This window comes from Megalobrama amblycephala, linkage group LG12 (assembly GCF_018812025.1).
Source record: "Megalobrama amblycephala isolate DHTTF-2021 linkage group LG12, ASM1881202v1, whole genome shotgun sequence".
In the NCBI taxonomy this organism is placed as follows: Eukaryota; Metazoa; Chordata; class Actinopteri; order Cypriniformes; family Xenocyprididae; genus Megalobrama; species Megalobrama amblycephala.
Window position 1 is genome coordinate 34,433,110 of NC_063055.1, and position 21,709 is coordinate 34,454,818.

Below are 21,709 nucleotides of genomic sequence, written 5' to 3' on the forward strand. Positions count from 1 at the left end.
TAGACATTCAATTAACTAAGTAAGTTTGCAACATGTCAACTACCAGTCATTAGAGTATTAGTAGTCTGTCTGCTCAAAGGACTAGTTCACTTCAGAATGAAAATTTCCTGATGATTTACTCACCCCCATTTCATCCAAGTTGTTCATGTCTTTCTTTCTTCAGTCGAAAAGAAACGAAGGTTTTTAAGGAAAATATTCCAGGATTTTTCTCCATATAGTGGACTTCAACGGGTACCAACAGGTTGAAGGTCCAAACTGAAGTTTCTATGCAGCTTCAAACAGCTCTAGACGATCCCAGACGAGGAATAAGGGTTTTATCTAGTGAAACAATCAGACATTATCTTCAAAACATAAAAATGTATATACTTTTTAACCACAAATGCTCATCTTGCACTTCTCTGCGATGTGCCACGCATGACGTGATCACATTGGAAAGGAGAAAAATATGGAGAAAAATCCTGGAATGTTTTCCTCAAAAACCAAGCAAATATATATATATATATATATTTACATTCTTTTGATATTTGCTCTGGTCTAGAGCTGTTTGAAGCTGCATAGAAACTTCAGTTTGGACCTTCAACCTGTTGGTACCCGTTGAAGTCCACTATATGGAGAAAAATATATATATATATGTATATTATATATACACTTTTTTTTTTTTTGACTGAAAAAGAAAGTCATAAACATCTTGGATGACATGGGGGTGAGTAAATTATCAGGAAATTTTAATTCTGAGTGAACTATTCCTTTAATATCTGCTAACACTTTATTTTGATGCTAATACTCTGAGAGTTAATTGACATGTAACTGCAAAGTTACTTGTAGTCTAAAGTTAACCACTGATATTGCGTCCCTTTATCATATGATTGTCATATTGTCATGCAGTGTTCTTCCATAAATCAGAAGAAACATATAATTACTTTATAATATGTATACTGTTTTTGCCATTAACAGTAGATAAGTCAAGTATGGGACTTGGATTATCTTATCTTTTAGTGCAGCCTCATGATTTTTATTCAATTTTCTCAATAAATGTGTGTTTTTCACTGAACACCATCAGATATAAAATATGTGTCAAATATTTACACATTTCAAATATAAATTACAAATCAGGCATTCAATTTTAAGAATACATTTTGAAATGCCGTCAGCTTTGATGGTGATGACAAATTAACCATATTTTGCATATTACATATTTTGCATTATATAAAGAAGTCATTTTGTTTGATGTAGATTATTACTATTCTTAAAATGAGAGAAATTACTAAAAAAAAAACAAAAAACATTTCTTTTCAATTTGTGAATTATGATATATATATATATATATATATAAACACCGATCAGGCATAACATTATGACCACCTTCCTAATATTGTGTTGGTCCCCCTTTTGCTGCCAAAACAGCCCTGCCCCATCAAGGCATGGACTCCACTAGACCCCTGAAGGTGTGGCAGCAGATCCTTTAAGTCCTGTAAGTTGCGAGGTGGAGTCTCCATGGATCAGACTTGTTTGTTCAGCACATCCCACAAGATTACCAAGTGTTCCCCAGGTAAGTGACGCACACACACCCAGCCATCCACGTGATGTAAAAGAAAATGTGATTCATCAGACCAGGTCACCTTCTTCCATTGTTCTGATGCTCTTATGCCCACTGTTGGCTCTTTCGGCGGTGGACAGGGGTCAGCTTGGGCACCCTGACTGGTCTGCAGATATGCAGCTCCATACACAACAAACTGTGATGCACTGTGTATTCTGACACCTTTCTATCAGAACCAGCATTAACCTCTTGAGCAATTTGAGCTACAGAAGCTCATCTGCTGGATCGGACCAGCCTTCGCTCTCCACGTGCATGAGTGAGCCTTGGCTGCCCATGACTCTGTCGCCGGTTCACCACAGAAAAAAATGTCACTTACTGCCTAATATATCCCACCCACTAACAGGTGCCGTGATGAAGAAACAATCAGTGTTATTCACTTCACCTATCAGTGCTCATAATGTTATGCCTGATCGGTGTGTCCTATATATATGTAATCTAATATCATATTTGTGATAAAAAAAAGCAAAAATCAAATGAAATGGAAGTCCATGATAAGAACATTCTTTTGATCATCTCTGATTAATTTAACTTGTTATATTTTCAAAACGAATGGCAGATTAGAGTCAGTGAGCTAGTTTTGCTGTAGTCTATCATAGCTCACTGTGGTTTACTAATGAAAACAGTGATAAATGCTGCATTGTTACAGAATGTCATGTGATGTCATATTCCCACATCCAGAAATGTCTTTTAGTTCTTGAAATGATAATCTGATTTTTTTTTTTTTTAAATTTATTATTATTATTTGCAGCTGCTTTTTGAAAAAACTTATACTGCATGCAAGTTTTAAATCATGTTTTTTGCATAACTGTTAGTCGTTTTTAACAACAATATACATAGAGTATATATAAAAGTGCATTGAGGAACTCACAGATATTTTTGTAGAACACAAAGACCATTTTTATGAGGATGTTGATGTCAGTACAGCATATAGACGGTCTGAAACCCTCCCCAGGGGTTTACTCCTCTAGCTGACCTTTGTCTTGCTTTCATCTGCTCTTTCTTTCTCCATAGAGAAGTTGGTGTTCTGGAAAAGGTTATAAAATAAAAGCAAACAAGAATCTCCTCTTCTTCTTTGTCACTGCTTTATTGAAAGATTAATGATTCACCTTCCTCTAATGTCACAAGATCTGATCATAGCTGTGCTATTAATTAAACAAAGTCAGTCACTGTTGGTTCACTACAATGAGCTAAGAAGAGTTTCACGCAAAAAATTTTTACGATCTCTAATGGATTTCAGTGGATAGTAAAATGGAGTAGTTGAACTCTTACGAACCTCAGAATCTCCTGAATTGACCCTTCGCTAAGCTTGGTTACTGTTGCTCTCTCAGACCAAAGAGATTTAATATCTGGAGAAAGCTAATCATTAGCATTCCCATTTATCTCAATTACAGTTGCACAGCTGTGCAAGTATGTGATTTAAAATCAGCCAACACTGCTTATAGGCACTCAGTTGTGGATATAAGTTTTTTTTTAGTCACCTGAGCCATAAAAACCATGTGACTAACCGCTCTGGAGCAGCAAGAAGATGATGTCATGAAAATGCTGGTTGGCTGATGACTTCACAGCCTGTGCTGATAATTTGGGTAGGTTTATTATAAGTGAGATGCTCGCGTTCACTCTAGACAGATTGTTGAGTTGTAAACTCAGCTGTTTACTTATGACATAGCATTACAGCTAAAAGTATTCCTGTATTTTTATTGAAAGTAGACTACTTTTATCTGTCGAGACATGCCTTCGCTAGCACCCGTGTAAGAGCTGGGGCACGTTCAAGCTCAAACTGGTGTGCAACGTTTTGCTACTGTTTCTGGGTTGAACATTATGTTTCCTGGAAAAGGTGTGCAACTGGTTTGAGATACGTTTTCTCTTGTTTGGTGGGTGTCAGCCCAATCAGTAACAATATTTATATAAACCACGCAATATTAAAGAGACAGCTCTCACAATGGGTATGAATGTAACATAAAAGTACTATACATATATATTTTGCTATTGTCTTTTTGGAGTGACACTTTCATAAACTTTTCTATTCTCTGATTATATAATTGTAAATATTACAATATCATAGCACAACAACAGTGATCAGCAATAATAATAAGCCTAATACTCACAATAAAAATAATAAGGTCATAGATCATAACACAGTCTCGGAGGTAAGAAGTGGATTATCCTTCACCTGAAATGTTTGTCTTTTCATCCTGAAATGCAAGGCAAATGTTGGAACACAATAATTAGAAGTTTGGGATGTTCTCTTTTATTCTGAGTGTATTTTGCAGTATTAAACACATACAGTGGGTATGGAAAGTATTCAGAGACCCTTAAATTTTTTACTCATTGTTATATTGCAGCCATTTGCTAAAATCATTTAAGTTCATTTTTTTCCTCATTAATGTACACACAACACCCCATTTTGACAGAAAAACACCGAATTGTTGACATTTTTGCAGATTTATTAAAAAAGAAAAACTGAAATATCACATGGTCCTAAGTATTCAGACCCTTTGCTGTGACACTCATATATTTAACTCAGGTGCTGTCCATTTCTTCTGATCATCCTTGAGATGGTTCTACACCTTCATTTGAGTCCAGCTGTGTTTGATTATACTGATTGGACTTGATTAGGAAAGCCACACACCTGTCTATATAAGACCTTACAGCTCACAGTGCATGTCAGAGCAAATGAGAATCGTGAGGTCAAAGGAACTGCCTGAAGAGCTCAGAGACAGAATTGTGGCAAGGCACAGATCTGGCCAAGGTTACAAAAAAATTTCTGCTGCACTTAAGGTTCCTAAGAGCACAGTGGCCTCCATGATCCTTAAATGGAAGACGTTTGGGACAACCAGAACCTTTACTAGAGCTGGCCGTCCGGCCAAACTGAGCTATCGGGGGAGAAGAGCCTTGGTGAGAGAGGTAAAGAAGAACCCAAAGATCACTGTGGCTGAGCTCCAGAGATGCAGTCGGGAGATGGGAGAAAGTTGTACAAAGTCAACCACCACTCCAGCCCTCCACCAGTCGGGGCTTTATGGCAGAGTGGCCCGACGGAAGCCTCTCCTCAGTGCAAGACACATGAAAGCCCGCATGGAGTTTGCTAAAAAACCACCTGAAGGACTCCAAGATGGTGAGAAATAAGATTCTCTGGTCTGATGAGACCAAGATAGAACTTTTTGGCCTTAATTCTAAGCGGTATGTGTGGAGAAAACCAGGCACTGCTCATCACCTGTCCAATACAGTCCCAACAGTGAAGCATGGTGGTGGCAGCATCATGCTGTGGGGGTGTTTTTCAGCTGCAGGGACAGGACGACTGGTTGCAATCGAGGGAAAGATGAATGCGGGCAAGTACAGGGATATCCTGGACGAAAACCTTCTCCAGAGTGCTCAGGACCTCAGGCTGGGCCGAAGGTTTACCTTCCAACAAGACAATGACCCTAAGCACACAGCTAAAATAATGAAGGAGTGGCTTCACAACAACTCTGTGACTGTTCTTGAATGGCCCAGCCAGAGCCCTGACTTAAACTCAATTGAGCATCTCTGGAGAGACCTAAAAATGGCTGTCCACCAACGTTTACCATCCAACCTGACAGAATTGGAGAGGATCTGCAAGGAGGAATGGCAGAGGATCCCCAAATCCTGGTGTGAAAAACTTGTTGCATCTTTCCCAAAAAGACTCGTGGCTGTATTAGATCAAAAGGGTGCTTCTACTAAATACTGAGCAAAGGGTCTGAATATTTAGGACCATGTTATATTTCAGTTTTTCTTTTTTATAAATCTGCAAAAATGTTAACAATTCTGTGTTTTTTTTGTCAATATGGGGTGCTGTGTGTACATTAATGAGGAAAAAAAATGAACTTAAATGATTTTAGCAAATGGCTGCAATATAACAAAGAGTGAAAAATTTAAGGGGGTCTGAATACTTTCCATACCAACTGTATTTATACCGATTTCATCAGGCTCCGAAAATTCTTCAAAAAGAACACAAAGAATGGCCTTCTCAGCTGCCATAGTTGCAACTCTTGCGTCATCAGAACAGGGTGTTCAACGCACCACCGTTTCCATTTTAAAAACGTTTTGCAACGTTTTGTCGGGGCTGAACGCAGCCCTGATGATTGAGTTGGGGGGAGGAGCTACACTTGAAAAGGGGATTTGAAAATATGCTTTATTTTTGTAATTCTACTAGATGCCACTAGTGTCAAAGAGACTACATATTTCACTTTTAAGGTGAGCGCGAGAGTGTCAGATTAATCCTTTCTCATTTTATTTTGGGGCACCAGCTTAATAATTTCACCCTAACAGTAAAAAGCAATCAAGAAGGAATGTTGAATAAACAAAAAGTATGTAAATTATAGGGAATTTGTCAGCTGACTAATCTGAAGGATTTGAGAGAGCCTCTTGCTGTATTTTATTTATTAACAAAAAGATAAACAAGTAATGAACTCAACTACTAAATCCTAGATTGTTCTGTTAAGGTGAAATTCCTTAGCTTGTGCTCCACGATAAAAGGCGGGAAGGCCTGTCTGACACTCTCAAACTCACCTTAAAGGGATAGTTCACTCAAAATGAAATTTCTGTCATTAAGTACTCACCCTCATGTCGTTCCACACCTGTAAGACCTTCGTTCATCTTCAAAACACAAATTAAGATATTTTTGATCAAATCCGAGGGTTTCTGAACCAACGTCATTGCACCATTTGAGGTCCAGAAAGGTAATAAAAACATTGTTAAAATGGACCATATGACTACAGTGGTTCAACCTTAATGTTATGAAGCGACGAGAATATTTTTTGTCCGCAAAAACAAAACAAAAATAATGACTCTACAATTAATAACAATTTGAACTGTTGTCATACGGAGTCGATGTAGTGAATGCAGTGCAGTCTTCCATGTTTATGACCAAACGCCGGCTCATTATTGGCCAAAGCTGCACACGTGAGCAGACACATGCGTGTGATGCTGACGCAGGAGCTGGCCAATAATGAGCCGGAGTTCGGATGTAAACACAGAAGCATGTCAACTGCGTATGAAAACAGTTCAAATGTTCCATAGGAAAAAACAAAAAAAAAAAATCTTAATATTTACTATTTAGATGTACTTTCTGAGACAGGTTGATATAACTTAAAATAGAAGTTTGAGTCTACTTTTCAAAAATTAGTTGGCACAGCTATCTACGGAACTTGAGAAAACTAAAAAATGCTTTGCTTCTTTTTTTTTATTTTTTTTATTTTTATTTTTTTTACAGTGAATGAATTGCAGATTTCTGTGAACAGATTTTCAGTGAAAGAGCTCAAGCTAGTCTTTTAAAATGGCAGACACCAGCAGTTGCTACGGTAGGATTGGTCAGTAACCTTTTTAAGGCAGGACTTAGAGCATGGTCAATTGTTTTGCAGTTCTAATACATGACATCAGTATCAGAAGTGTTTTCTGACCACAGCTTGTCTGACAAACTTATCTCTAGTGGCCAGAACTTTCATTTTGAGGGTGCCCATCCATCTATTCTTCGCATTCATCCTCATGCTGGCATGAGAAGAGCCTACAGGGCCTTCACAGAAGGTCAGCTTGCATCTTCTCCGGCATCTGACTCACAGTCACCTCGCTGTAGGATGTACCGATCAGCACACAGGCAGTTATTTGAGGTGTGGTTTGTTGACAACGAGGGTCCGCCTCGGTGCAATGAAGACAAGCCCCGTGGCTGTCTGCCAGGCCATTGGAGAGTCGAGTGGAGTTGCTAGCATCCTTGTTGCAGCGTATAGATGTTTGCCGATGAAGATCCTTCTCTCCAGGCACAGGGCTTCCTTTACATGGACTGGAACAAATTCGTCTGCGAATCTGAGCTGTGTCCCTGCTCAGAGATTTACGAAAGTTGGGCTTAAATACCAGGTACACCACAGGGTTGTAGATGGTGGAGGATTTTGCAAAGATAGCTGCCAAAGCAAAGGCTATGGGTGGGACATTATTGGAATCTCCAAATGCAGCCCACATTGCCACAACAGCATAAGGGCTCCACGCGGTCAGAAAACCAATGCATACCGCCACAGAGAGCTAAAAGAGAAACAGAAATAACTTGTGAGAACATTTCCACATGTTCTGGAGAAAACGTCTAAATGGGTCATTCTTCATTTGTGGTGACAGATGGTGTCCCTTATCTTTGCTACAGTAGAAATACATTTGAATTGTCAATAAAACATACAGTCAAACATATTTAACATGTCTGTAGTGTTTCCATAATGGAAATTGACACTTTAAGTAAACAGGGAAATATATTTGGAGTACTTCTGATGGTTGCTCTTCTTTCTTAATAATTTCCATATATTTTGCTAGTTTTTTGACAACATCATGTTTCAAACTTTATTACAGTCTGTGGTGCTTGCATATTTCTAATATTTAGAATCAAAATTATGATATAGTATATAATGTTATTAATACTTCCAAAATACCCAATGATCTTGAAACTAGCACAATGGTAGCATCCATTTTATTTACATTGAAGACAGTAAGACTACAAATAAAAACACTAAAATGATTTGTCAACAGGATTTCATTCAAATTACTTGAAAATTGAATTGTCATTAAGCTTTCATTTTTGATCTACCATGTGGAAACTATTTTAAAAAAGCATATCCATAAAGTATATTATTATGTAAGAATGACAAATAGTTTGACTAATTTCTGCCTCTCATTTGTCACTTCAAATAAAGAACGACCTAATATACATACAGCTTAAAGATCTTCTCTGACTCTGCATGTGTAATGACGTGTGTAATTTTTCCCTACCCTTAAGGTAGGGACCAACGCCAAAGAACTAGCGCTGATGAAAGCCGACTGTGGCGTCGCCTCGTGTCGCCTGTGTCGGGGCAAAAACACTGCACAGACTACAGCCGACGGCCAACTAGCACGTACATTCTGTGCCTGCGTGAGAGGACATGACTCTTCATTACCAGCAGGTTGCAGTAGTCTGTGTTCGGCATTCAAAAAGGGAAACCGGAAAAACTAGAACTGTGGATTAGAGATGCGTGGATCACCTCTAACATCACCCAAATCCGCTGTTAAAAATAAATCATTCACCTGCCACCCAACTGAATCTATGGGTGTACTCACACTAGGCACTCTGAACCGTGCCCGAGCACGTTTGACCCCCAAAGCCTGGTTCGTTTGACAAGTGTGATCACTCCGTTTCGTGCCCGGGCGCGGTTCATTTATCTGGCCCTAGCCCGCTTGGAAGAGGTGGGCCAGAGCACAGTTCGGTTGGGCTCGAGCACGGTTCGCATGCAGTGTGAGCGCTAACCGTGCCAGAGCACGGAACAACTGCTAATTGGTGTGCGTTACTGTCATCATTACAATGGCAAAAATCTTTATTACTACTCTGATAGTACACTTATCAGTTCATATAATTAATTCGAGTGTATTTGGGTTTATAACGGGTCTGATTCTCACCTTGAACAGGAACAGGAATTGTAGTTTGCGAGTAAAGCTGCAAATTCCTCCATTAATTTCAGCTGCCTTTGTAATCCTCTGATATGTGCAAGAGAAAATCGCTGTGCGGCATAAATGACAATATATTAGGCAGTATCTTAGCGAAAGTGCATTTCTTCCTGTTTTCTTCCATTCAGAAAGTTGCATATGACGTAAGCGTGCTCCGGCCCGAAACGTTAAGGGCAATGTGAGTGGGGAGGGCGGGCAATCGCGCTCAGGCTCGGATCAAGACAACCGGGCCTAGTGTGAGTACACCTTATGATTTAGATATCCGCACTCGATTGTCACATTACAATCATTCTAATTCTCTGTGATAAGCATGATGAATAAATATATGAGTAAATTCAGAGTCATTTGCATGTAAAATGGACCTTCCAGAAAACTCTCCTATGGATTCACAAATGCTTCGTAAACATCAGATTTACACAAAAATCCATTCTGCTCATGTTTCATGAATGAGGCCCAGTATTTTTCTTTCCTTCCATTTGTTTTTAATTCTCCTTTTTGAAATTTCTCTAGGATCTGTTTTTCCTCCATTGCTGCTTAATTATGTAACTGCGTAGCTTAATGAGATTCTGCAAATTAAGAAGAAGAAGCTTTAAACTTTAAGCTTTAAACATGTTAATATTTCCATCATTATGTTTGAAAACACTTTTAGCAGAATAATTTCTGTTAAGCTTGTGTATATTTTAGTTAAAGTTGTTAAGTTATTAAGCAATATCTCATGTAGGCTAGGTTTTTAACTTTGTGGCCCGGTTTCACAGACAGGGCTTAGCCTAAGCCAGGATTAGGCCTTAGTTCAATTAGGGCATTTAAGAAGCTTTTATAAACTTTCACTTGAAAAAAACATTACTGGTGTGCATCTTAAGACAAAACACTGGCACTGACATATTTGAAGATCTGTCAGTCCAAGTTACTTTCAGTTAAATCAGCTCAAACATTAATTTTAGTCTACTGTAGGTCTAGCTAAAGCCTTGTCTGTGAAACGGGGGGTGTGTTTTATATAATAACTACTAGACATATTCTCTAGGCATGTTTTTCTTGATTGGTTCTCGCTGAAGATACGTTGTTGTTGAAAACGAAATTAAAAAGTGACGCATGTTTGTTGCATTTAACCGTGAAATGAGAGTTCGGTGTCTTTATTAAAATCAACACATTATTGATTTATCTCACACGCGATCTGCCAGTAATTAATTGGAATGTTATTTTTTATTACTTGGGCCGCCTTACCCCCAGACTATCCGCAGTGTCCATGGATATAACCGCAATTTGCGCATCACTACTGTGGATATACAAAGCAAGCAGCGCTTTACACCAGTCTTGCTCATAACAGACGGATTCGTATAGCTTTTTCAATTATGTCTGTTAAGTTGTCACTGACATTGTCAGCCCTTGGTTATTATTAAAGGTGCTCTAAGTGATGTCATGCGTTTTTAGGCCAAAACATTTTTTGTCACATACAGCAAACATCTCCTCACTATCCGCTAGCTGCCTGTCCCCTGAACAAACTGTAAAAAAACGCTCTCTGTAGTTGCCACAAGCTCCGAAAATGGCAATACAAACAAACTGGTGCAGCCTGGACCACAAAACATAATAAACATGCTCCAGCCAATAACCGACAAGAATGATTTTAAATGTGCATTCATGACTGTTTCAGGAAGCACGGAGGGGAGGGGGAGGAGGAGGAGGAGGGAGGGTCTAGCTAGCCTCTGTTTTGTTTGACAACACTTCGAACGTCAACAGGAAGTTACTCCACCCAGGATCACTTAGAGCACCTTTAAAATAATCCACTGTTCAAATGACAACAATGACAAGTGTCTGTAGTGTGTTCCCTCTTTGCTTTTGTCAGTTCCATTTTTTGATTCACTAAGCTGAACAGACAATCTTTCTCACCGATGAGCTCCACTGGTGATTCAACATGCAGAATCGGTGCAGAACACACCAAAAAACCTAAGCCGACCGATGCTTAAACAAGAACTGAGACATTGCCTGACGGCCGACTGTTGGCTTGGTGTGTCCCAGGCTTTTAGTACTGACTCTGTGATGTTTTACCCTCTCACCTTCACAATGAGGATGTGTGCATTTGTCGTCTTGGTCTGTGGTGACACGTGTTGCTGTACTGCCTGCCGTGACCCTCGTACGGTGATGAGGATCAGGATGTAGGAGAGTAGGATGACGGTAAGAGGCAGGGCGTAGCAGAAGAGGAACAGGCAGATAATATAGGACATGGACAGAGCGTCCTCGCCTGGTGCATACCTGAAAGTTGAATAGAGAACAGGACATATCATAGTGATGGTAAACAGGTGCACTGCTAGAGATTTTGACCCCCCTGTACAGTTTATTGCTTCTGGATGTAATCATTGATCCCTGAATGCTGATTGTCTGACCAGGACCCTTAGAACTGTCCCAACCTTTCTCTCCATTACAGTGCCCCTGATATGCCCTTGTTCACATGCCCAGTGTGTTGGTGTCACTGGGCCACCTGATTGAGATTTATTGGAGGCAAATTAACCACATGCCAAGCGGCTTAATGAATATGGCACTTGCCTCCTAAACCAGTGATTGTGGGTTTGAGTCCAATCTGGGGTGGGTTTAAGCAGAGTGTTTAAAGAGCATAATTTAGAGGTTGATGAAAAAAAAAAAAAACATGTCCTCTGTTAAGATTTTTTTACTTAGATATCCAGGTTTTACTTGAAGCAAAGCTGCCACAGCACTATGATAAATCAGTCATTGTTTAGCCAAACATTATATATGAAAAAGGAACACTTAATGTGGGTCTAAAGTCAGGTTGTTTTGAAGATACCTGGATATGGGATCTCTTCTAAGGTAAGCAGAATGGTACAGTGGGAACATGGTGGGCACATAACCCAAAGGTCAATGGATCAAAACCATCATCTGCTATGGCCTTGTATGACATTGTTAACTTATAAAAATAACCAGACCCTAAATAAGGATTGAATTTCACTGTACAGGTGTAAAACACAAAACCTCTGATTCCTGGAATCGATGCAATACTGCATTAATGTTCTGAGAAGCTGTTGAAGTAGCCATTCCTCTAGATCAACTCCAGTCCTCGGGACCCACCTCCCAGAATTTTTGAGATGCTTTCCTATTTAACAAGTTGAAATAGGCGTTTCAATTAGTGAGACATCTAAAACATTCTGGGGAAGGGTCCTGAGGACTGGAGTCGAGAAACACTGGTCTAGATGATAATGTTTTTTGGCCTTGCTCAAATGCCCAGGTTGTTGGTGTCACTGGGCCAACTGACTAAGACTGAGAATTATTGGAGACAAATGAGCCATAGGCCCAGCGGCCTAATGGATAAGGAACTCATCTCCAGCCAGAGGATTGTGGGTTTGGGTCCCATCTGGGGTGTGTTTAAGCAGACTTGTGCAGCAGAAGCATGCTGGGCCCATAATGCAGAGGTTGATTAATCAGAACCATTCTCTACTAAGCCTTCTTTACTTGCATAGATACCAGGTCTTACTCCAAGACAAGCTACCACAGCAGTATGCTAAATTGGTCATTTTTCCAAACCTTATCTATGAAAAATCAACAATTATTGTGGGCCTAAACACAAGCTGTTTTGAAGACAACTTTGGTCCAGGCATAAAAAACAAAACCTGGACCTGGAACTTATGCAATACTGCATGAATGTTCTGAGAAGCTGTTCATCTAGATCACATGCGTCAAACTCCACTCCTGGAGGGCCACTGTCCTGCAGAGTGTAGCACCAACCAGCTCCAAAACACCTGCCTGGAAGTTTCTAGTAACACAAAGACCTTGATTAGCTGGTTCAGGTGTGTTTAATTACGGTTGGAGCTAAAGTCTGAAGGACAGTGGTCCTCCAGGAACTGAGTTTGACACTCCCGATCTAGATTATTAAGTTTGTTGGCTTTGTTTAAATGCCTAGCATGTTGGTATCACTAGACCACCAGAACAAGACTGAGAATTATAGGGGTAAAAATAGGCATTATCCCCAAACCAGGGTTCAGTTCTTATCTGGGGTGAGTTTAAGCAGAGTGTTGTGGCCTAATCTATGAAAAGCAGTTAATGAGGGTTCTGAACTCACATGTTGTTTTGAAGACACCTGGAAATGGGAGCTGTTTTGCAGCAAGCAGAGTGGAGCAGTGGAAGCTTGCTGGAACTATAGGTTGCTTCTCATTTCTTATTTGTGCATCCTCGTTTCCTTTCTTCATGTCTTAGCTCCACCCCCTTAGGGTGTGAGGGAAGGATACACCTGTGTATCCTCACTCATGACTACTCAGGAAGCTTCCTCGCTCCTCGTCTCCTCACGGTGCAATAAGAGAATTGAGATGCCTCAAAATGGCTGAGTTCGATTGGTTTCCAGGTCACAAGATGGAGGACGTAGGAGCAAAGAAACAAGGAAGCATCAATTTGAGTATTGAGAAGCACCCATAGAGTGCTGCAGGGATGACATAAGTTTCTAGGCCAACCTTTAAGTTAGCCTTACCCTGGTTTTCCTTGACAAAAAAAGTATCTGCTTTAAAGTATAAACACAATGGGCCTCATTCATGAAACACAAGCAAAATGAATGTTTGTGTAAATCATTTGTAAAGACGCTCTGATGTAAATTTTCGGATTCATGAAAATGTTCCTGTGGTGAGCAGGGTGGGCGAGAGCCGTGAGGGAATGGCGCGAGGCCGGTGACATGAGAGATAATGAGCTCCACCTGCGAGGCGCACCGGCCTTGAGTCTCTCACGGAGGAGCTCCGGAAGGAGGAGCGACGACAGTGAAGGACGAGAGAGGACCAGGCCTGGATATTATTTTATGTTTTATTATGTTGAGTTTACTTGTAAGCGACCACCTTTTTCAAGACATAAAATTTACATAAAAGTTTACAAAAATCACAAGTTTCTGTTAACCACAGACCTTATTTCAGGCATTAAACCAAAACCTATGAATACAGACCCATTGATTTTGGGATGATGATGGAACCAGAAGTGCAAAAATGCTTACACACTTCCGGATTTTTAGAGCTCGTTCCTGCGGCACTCTATTCAGCAGTTTAGAAAACACAAACACTCTTAGTCTTGGAACTATAGCAATACTGCATGAATGTTCTGAGAAGCTGTTGAAGTAGCCATTCACCTAGATGACAAGTTTGCTGGCCTTGTTCGTATATCTAGCTTGTTGGTTTCACTGGGCCATCTGACCAATTCTGCTCCTGGAGGACCAACATCCTGAAGAGTTTAGCTCCAACCTGACCTAACACACTTGTCTGGAATTTCTAATAATCCTGAAAACATGCATTAGCTGTTTCAGTCATGTTTAATTAGGGTTGGAGCTAAACTCTGCAGGATAGAGTTTATCCAGGAGGAGGTTTGGACATCCCTGCTATAGCTACTGTTTATAGCAGAGGTGCCCAATCCTGTTCCTGGAGTGCTACCTTCCTGTAGAGTTCAGTTCCAACCCTACTCCAACACTCCTGTTTGTAATTATCAAGTGTTCCTGAACATCTTAATTAGCTGGTTTAGGTGTGTTTGATTAGGTCTGGAGCTGAATTTTGCAAGAACCTTCAGATCTCAAGGAACAGCATTGGACCCCCCTGCTATATAGAATTAATGTTCCAAGAAAGTGTTAAACTACTCATTCACTGAGATGACTGTGTTTGTAGGCCTTGTTCAAATGCACAGCATTTGTCACTGCACCACCTGACTGAGACTTAGAATTATTGGGGACAAATAATTCACAGAATAATTTTCCTGTCTACACTCCACTATCCTATACACAAATGCAACAAAATCTAAAAATAAAATCCTAAAAAAAAAATGTAGTTATTTTGTTAGTGCAGCCATGTGAGCTCAATAGAACATGCAGTGCATTAGATTACTTTAATAAGTGTGCTATTTTTTGATGTTAAAATACTTTATCCTCTCCCAGTTTAATTTGCAACTATAAATAAGCCATTTGTAGACTGACTTTCTGTGGCACTATAAAAACTGTCAAAGTGATCACATTTACAATTTTCCCTTGGCAGATGATAAAACAGGCAAAAAAAAAAAAAAAAAAAATTCAATATACTTGCATTTACAGAGGAACCTGAGCCATAAAAAGAACAGAATATCAGTCTCTAGATAAGAATAGGGCTCTTTTGATTTGGGTAAGTAACCACCCAAACACACCTAAGAAAATACTCAGAACACCTAAATAACTACTATGCCCTTTACCCAGGCAATTACACAGAACACCTTAGCATTGTGGCAGCAAGTGATGATGCCACTAATTACACACATCACCTTTAGGCTGACTGTTTGGCATTACTGTCGTTGGTTTTCTGAGAATCCTTTAGTGTTTCCATTAACATCCTTCCAGGTACTTACCAGTCTATGCAGCATGCTGTCCCATAGGGCTCAGGGCCATATTGACCCCAATTTGCCAAGGGACCTATAGCAAACACCATGGCATAGCACCACACCCCCACAATCATCAGACAGGCATGAGAGTAGGAGAATTTGTTTCCTGTTAAAGGAAAGCAAACACATAGAAGCATTAATTTAGCACAAAGTATCAATCACTTTCAAATGTTTTAATGCTGTGTTGGAGAACATTACAGTACTTTTAAACTATAGATTAGAAACAGAAATTGAAAATTGAAACATTTTGAAACCAACGCCTTTTTTAATGATTTTTTTTAACAGTAAACTTTTAGAATTACACCACTTCTTGTTGCCCTAATCCATTTATTTCTCACATGCTCTTATGAGGGCATGTATTCTGTAACAAGAAAGCTATGCTTTGGTAAGATGAGTTATCAAACATCGGTCATCCTTATTCTTGCAATGTTGTCAACAGTACACAAATAAATTCTTAGAATAACAGTTCTTTTTTATTTTAAATGCTTACCTTTTGGAAAGGAGACTATAGAACATCAAAGTCATAAACAATAGTGGGTAACACTTTATAATAACTGCATGCTATGAAGCATTACTTAAAAGGGACATATAATGCCCCTTTTACAAGATGTAATTAAGTCTCCGGTGTCCCCAGAATGTGCCTGTGAAGTTTCAGCTCAAAATACCCCACAGGTCATTTATAGCTTGTCAAATTTGCCCCTATTTGGGAGTGAGCAAAAATACGGAATTTTCATGTGTGTCCCTTTAAATGCAAATGAGCTACTTTCCAAAAGAGGGCAGCGCTTTAACAGCTCAGGCTTCGGTTGCTCAACAACAACAAAGCTGGAGAATCTCACACAGCCAAAATGAGGATTGTTAGTAATGGTGTTCAGCCTTACATTGTTCAAACTGGAGTTGACGCTGATGGAGAGACTCAGGAAGAATTTACAACTTTTAGAATGAAACTGGACATTTCTGAATGGTTAGTGGATACATTTATGTAGCTGCTGTCGACTAGCACTAACAACTCTTCCTCTTCTCTAAAGCAGCCCTACATGGCCTCGCCCCTTTGTTGCATGTTCTCAGGGGCAGGGTTGGTGTAACTTTTAGGGTTAGTGATGTCACTAACCCGGGAAGAAGCTTGTTGTAGTCTCTACCAGCCATGTGCTGCAGTCCTTAAACAGCAAATTCTTTAAAAGAAAATATCTCACTCAAACAGCAACAAGTTAAAACGAAATCATAATCAACCACTCCGTTAAGCATTAGTAAATAGTTAATTCATCATTTTTAAAGCATTAATAGACATTAATAAGCTGTTTATAAATACAGCTATAAATGCTTTGTTCTTGATTTATAAGCATATCTATAATGTTTAATAATTGTATTTTCATACTTTATTAATGATCGATTTATCATTTCTAAATTAAGTATTATATTATCTACAAACCAGTTATTTAGGAGTTGTCAGTGGTTCATAAGTTCATTTTAAAAATGTAAGTAAATGATTCATTGAAATGTACATTTATACATCTTATTGAGATGAATGGGAATGTGCTACTTGGTTACACCCAACAGTATACTAGCTTATAATACATACTATATTACTCTATCACATCTCTCAGGTGCAGAGTTAAAGAACCACAACTTATCTGGCAATATGCCCTCTAAAATCTTTCACTGCATCCCAAATGTGTTTGCTTGTCTTCCACCCACAGAATTCATCTGTTGTCCACCTGCTGTCCTTTTTGCCATCGTAATCTCTGTTCTCAAGCTGCTGATAAACTGCTCAATTTGAATTATCTCCCCTCTCCCACACACACCTTCATCTTTTCAAGTCAATCAAAAGTTGAAACTGACAAAACTAATGAACACTAATGAGGCCAACTGCTCCTGTCCATACGTATTGACCAGAAGCCGAACAAACACTGGGCATCTAGACCCTGATGAAAATGAGAATATCCAGTGAACACATTGGAGAAAGCCATAAGGTAATGAATTTCCCTTTAGGGTGCATCACGGCAGGACAGAAGGGTTGCATGCAGCTGCATCCGATTCTTAATTAAGATACGGAGGAGGGCTAGGGAGGAAGACAAATGTATTCTGGTGTGAAAGGTGTCGAGGAAGAATACCGTAGTTCGGGAAGCAGACTTTGAGGCAGCAGACGGACGACAGAGCAGTGAGATTTGTCAGGCTGGATAAGCCGAAGAGGACGCCACATACAGCATAGCATAAACATGTCAGCTCTCCAAACAACCACCTGAGAGAATGAGAGAGATTTGCATTTACATTTATGCATTTGGCAGACTGAGAGAGGCAAGTAAAAGTACAATGATGATTGTGTTTGCTACGAAGACCCTAGGGACATGGTGGTGGAAAAAAAAAATGAGATGGGAGGAAAAATTATAGGTCAGTATGTCAAATGTTTTGCTTTCCTCCAAGAAACTTTGTGTTCGCTCGAAAAATGTTTGAGTTCCCCCGAGAAACATTGCGTTCTTTGAAATGTTTTTTCTCCCATCTCATATTTTTCCTATCACCATGTCCCTTTAGGGGCTCCTTAGGTTTCACTATAGCCATCTTAACATTAATGTGGCACAGTAACCAAATCTGAAATGGTGTAAAACATCTTTGCCAGAGAGTTTTGAATGTCACACAGAGACAACATATATGTTAAACAGCTGATTAACATGGAAAACAATTAATCATATGCACATTGTTATAGGAGCTTGTTAAAAAGGTACTAATTGAAAATTTTCAATAACTGAATAACTTAATATTTAATAACTGAAACTATTTCTTATCATTTTATTTCTTGTAATTCAATTTATCACACAATGTGACTTCATATCACAATTAAAACTAATTTTTCCTCATAATTTCAAATTTATTTCTTGAAATTGTGTATCTCACAAACTTTATTTCTAAAAATTGCGATTTTATATGGAAAAAAGTTTTCATATATTGTTGATTCTAGTACTAGCACAAAAAACAAGACATATTCTGATTGTCCTGATAACAGCAAAGTCTAGCACTGTGTCTCAACTGTCTGCAACACAATAAAATGACAAGCGAGTCACTGTGCTGTTGGTTATTAGTAGATGTTCCTGCTCAACTGCAGTGTCCAACTGTATAAGGTTTGTCATGTTGTGGCACAGTGTTAGGCAGTTCTGCTGCAGCTTTAGTCCTGTGTCAATGAAATGGCACATCGTAGCTGCCTTAGACTTTGTCTCTGATACTATGGGGTTGGCATATTTTAGCACAGATTTCTTGAAGCATCTGCCTACTTGTGAGCAAACGCTGATGGAATCGCCAAGGGAAAGAGTGTAACTGTCATTCCAAGGTCACTGATAGATAAATTTATTATGAAGAACTCTGCGGGCTTCAGAGACGATCTCTTACGATACGCAACAAGGAGCAGGATGCCATTTCCCAAAAGCGACAGAATACCTGAAAAGAGAAAGAAATGCATTAAGTGAACAGTCACTACCACAAGCAGTTTGTTTATCCTTGTTCTAACCCCTAGCATCCTTTTTACTGCTTGCTCTGACAGCTTGGCAAGAAGTAAAACTGCAATGTTTTATTCTTGCACTTTACGATTCGAAGCCGCTCTTTAAACTGCTGTATGTCCTCTTACTGTTTGCCAGTGATCTCTGAATGATTGATCTAACATCCCTTGATAATTGAATGTTTGCAATACAGTATTTTGAACATGAAAGTATCCTCCCCCTCTTCAAGGTGACTCCTGGTGCCATAACCGTATTATGAGGGTTAGAGTCTTGACCAGCAGAGGGACAGATGTCCAGGGTGAAGCAGATGGAGCAGGACAGACATGTTCACAAGTCCCTAAAGGCTAAGTCCAAGTCAAGTCTTAAAACTTTGAGGTCCAGGTCAAGTCTCAAGCCTTTGATGTCTAAGTCAAGTCTCAAGTCTTTGAGGTCCAAGTCAATCTCAGGTCTCTGCTCTATTTTTAGTGATAGTTCTTCCAGCACAAGCACAATAAAGCACATAAAAAGTATTACTTAAATCATGAATTTAATTTTTATATATTTTTGAAAAGGACATGGAATCATTCTTGAAAATGGACAGCAAGCAAGCCTCTTGACAGCTGTTCAACACCATAGCTCCTCTTTGGTCTAATTGATTACCTTTTAAATTAAATGTCAACAGTTCACAAGTCCAAGTCAAGTCGCAAGGTTTTTTTGGGGTTTTTTTGGGGGGGGGGGGGGGGGTTTGTGTGACTTAAGTGTGACTCAAGTCCAAGTCGCAGACTTGAGTTTCCACCTCTGGAGCAGGATACCACCAGGATGGAGCAGATGGTGCAGGAGACCACCAAGGTGAAGCAGAAGGAGCAGGAGACCACCAGGGTGGAGCAGAAGGAGCAGGAGACCACCAGGGTGGAGCAGAAGGAGCAGGAGACCACCAGGGCGGAGCAGAAGGAGCAGAAGACCACCAGGGCAGAGCAGAAGGAGCAGGAGACCTCCAGGGTGGAGCAGACAGAACAACAGACCATGAAGGGCTTCCTGTTTTGGAATATAATGTTCGCTTTTGCCAGCTCACCCAGGGCTCTCATTTTGATGATAAGACTCTCAAATCATTATACTGGGTTGGTGCAAATTATTATAAGGAACATGGAGAGAACCCTTACTTAAGTGTCTGGAATGCACGTACCCCCTGTTGATTTTGTCCAATACTGCCAATACTGATAACGAGCCTGAAAGTAATTCAGACCAAGAGACCCAGAAAATGTATGCCATGGACCCTGTGCCTGAGCCAGAGCCTGCAGCCTCATCCATCCCTGAAACAAAACCTGCTGTCCAGTTTGACCAGGTGTGTGAGCTGGTTTATAATCTGTGTCAGTGGGAGTTTTGGTGGATCTGGATGATGAAGAGTGGCTTATTGACTTGGATTCAGAAGAGCCATTTCCCTCTCTTGTCCCCACCCAAGAACCTCTTCCTCCTCTGGTGGTCCAGTTCAGTCTCCAGTCTTCTTCTTCATTGCCGCTGGTCTTGCCAAGCTCCAAGTCTTCTTTCCTTCTAATTCGTCTCCACTGGCCCTGATCTGCTTCAAGTCTTCATTATCACTGATGGTCCCACCCAGTCTCCCATTCCCTCCTCCTCCAAGTAAGCCATCCAGTTCTTTGATGTCGGCTATGCTGGTCTCATATGGCTCCTCGGCTCCTCCACCGTCCAGACCATTGATGTTACAATGCCTTAAGCCTCCCGGTCTTCAGCTCTGCCATCGTGTATGGATCCCCTGGCTCCGCCTCAAACCTCAGAGCCCACAGCTCATCGGCAAGTTGGATCCACTTTGGCTCCTCGCTCCCTTGGGTCCACCTGGCACCATCATCCTTCTAGCTCGACATGGCTTCCTCATTCCTCTGCCTCCACCTTGGTCAGTCGTTGCTATACCTTTGCCACAGACTTCAAGGCCATAGGTCAACATCATCCTGGCTGGCTTCTGGTGGTCATTCTACTCCATGTGCTCTGCCCTGGTAGTCTCTTCTGTCACCAGTCCTGATACTCCCTCCCCTAAGACTTTCATTCTCCTTCCTCCTATACTGGTTCAGTTTAGGCATCAGGAGCTGCCTTCTGGGGGGGGAGGAGTTATGACATGTTCTGTTGTGGTTTCATTTTTTGTGCATTATTTCCTGTTTCCTTTGTCACTATTTTCCCCCTTATCATTGGTTGTCATGGTTATTCATTGATTCATTGATTATCTCACAACTGTTTCATATTCAGTTAATTATCTTGTGTATATTCTCAGTTCTTTCAGTTCTTTATCTAGTGTTGGATGTGTTTTACGCATAATGTTTAATTTGTTTCTGTATTGGATATCTTTCTGTTGTTTTATTTAATAAATGTTTATGCTGCTAAAGGTCTGCTATGCCTCACCTCATCATCTTCTTCATCATGTAAGGGTTAGTAGAATAAATTGACATGTACTTGCAAATTTACTTATAGTCAGTAGAATGTCTGTTGGGGAGCATCAAAATTGTTAGCACATATTAAGCAGACAGTCTACTAATACTCTAATGACTGGTGCTTGACTATCTAAATAAAGTGTTACCTAAAATTTTAGCTCAATTCCAGATGTCTTCAGGTAGCTGGCAGAATTTACTTTAATAATACTTTAAACTTAAATTTAAGGAAGTTGAATGAAACACAACTGTTTAGTTGTGACATCAATTGCCATGGGTTCTCTAAGAAATTCCATGTGGGTTTTTAGAATAATGGTTTTGGTTTTATGATTTTCATTTATTAATGTTCAGTTCATCAAGCATGTAACCTCACACCCTGGTAG

The 21,709-nt window shown here is 40.0% G+C and overlaps 1 protein-coding gene across 1 annotated transcript in view; it reads right to left on the reverse strand.

The window, feature by feature from the left end:
* Window positions 1–6,398: 6,398 nt before the first annotated feature.
* The window catches only part of opn7d (opsin 7, group member d), an 83,164-nt gene continuing 67,853 nt past the window's right edge, over window positions 6,399–21,709 (reverse strand). Inside the window, exons 3-7 of the mRNA XM_048210854.1 lie at window positions 18,694–18,856; window positions 17,542–17,669; window positions 15,401–15,539; window positions 11,116–11,311; window positions 6,399–7,624 (exon numbers count right to left, since the gene is read on the reverse strand). Coding sequence (XP_048066811.1) covers window positions 7,127–7,624; window positions 11,116–11,311; window positions 15,401–15,539; window positions 17,542–17,669; window positions 18,694–18,856 — 1,124 coding nt within the window. The 3' untranslated portion in view covers window positions 6,399–7,126. The remainder of the gene's footprint in view (window positions 7,625–11,115; window positions 11,312–15,400; window positions 15,540–17,541; window positions 17,670–18,693; window positions 18,857–21,709) is intronic.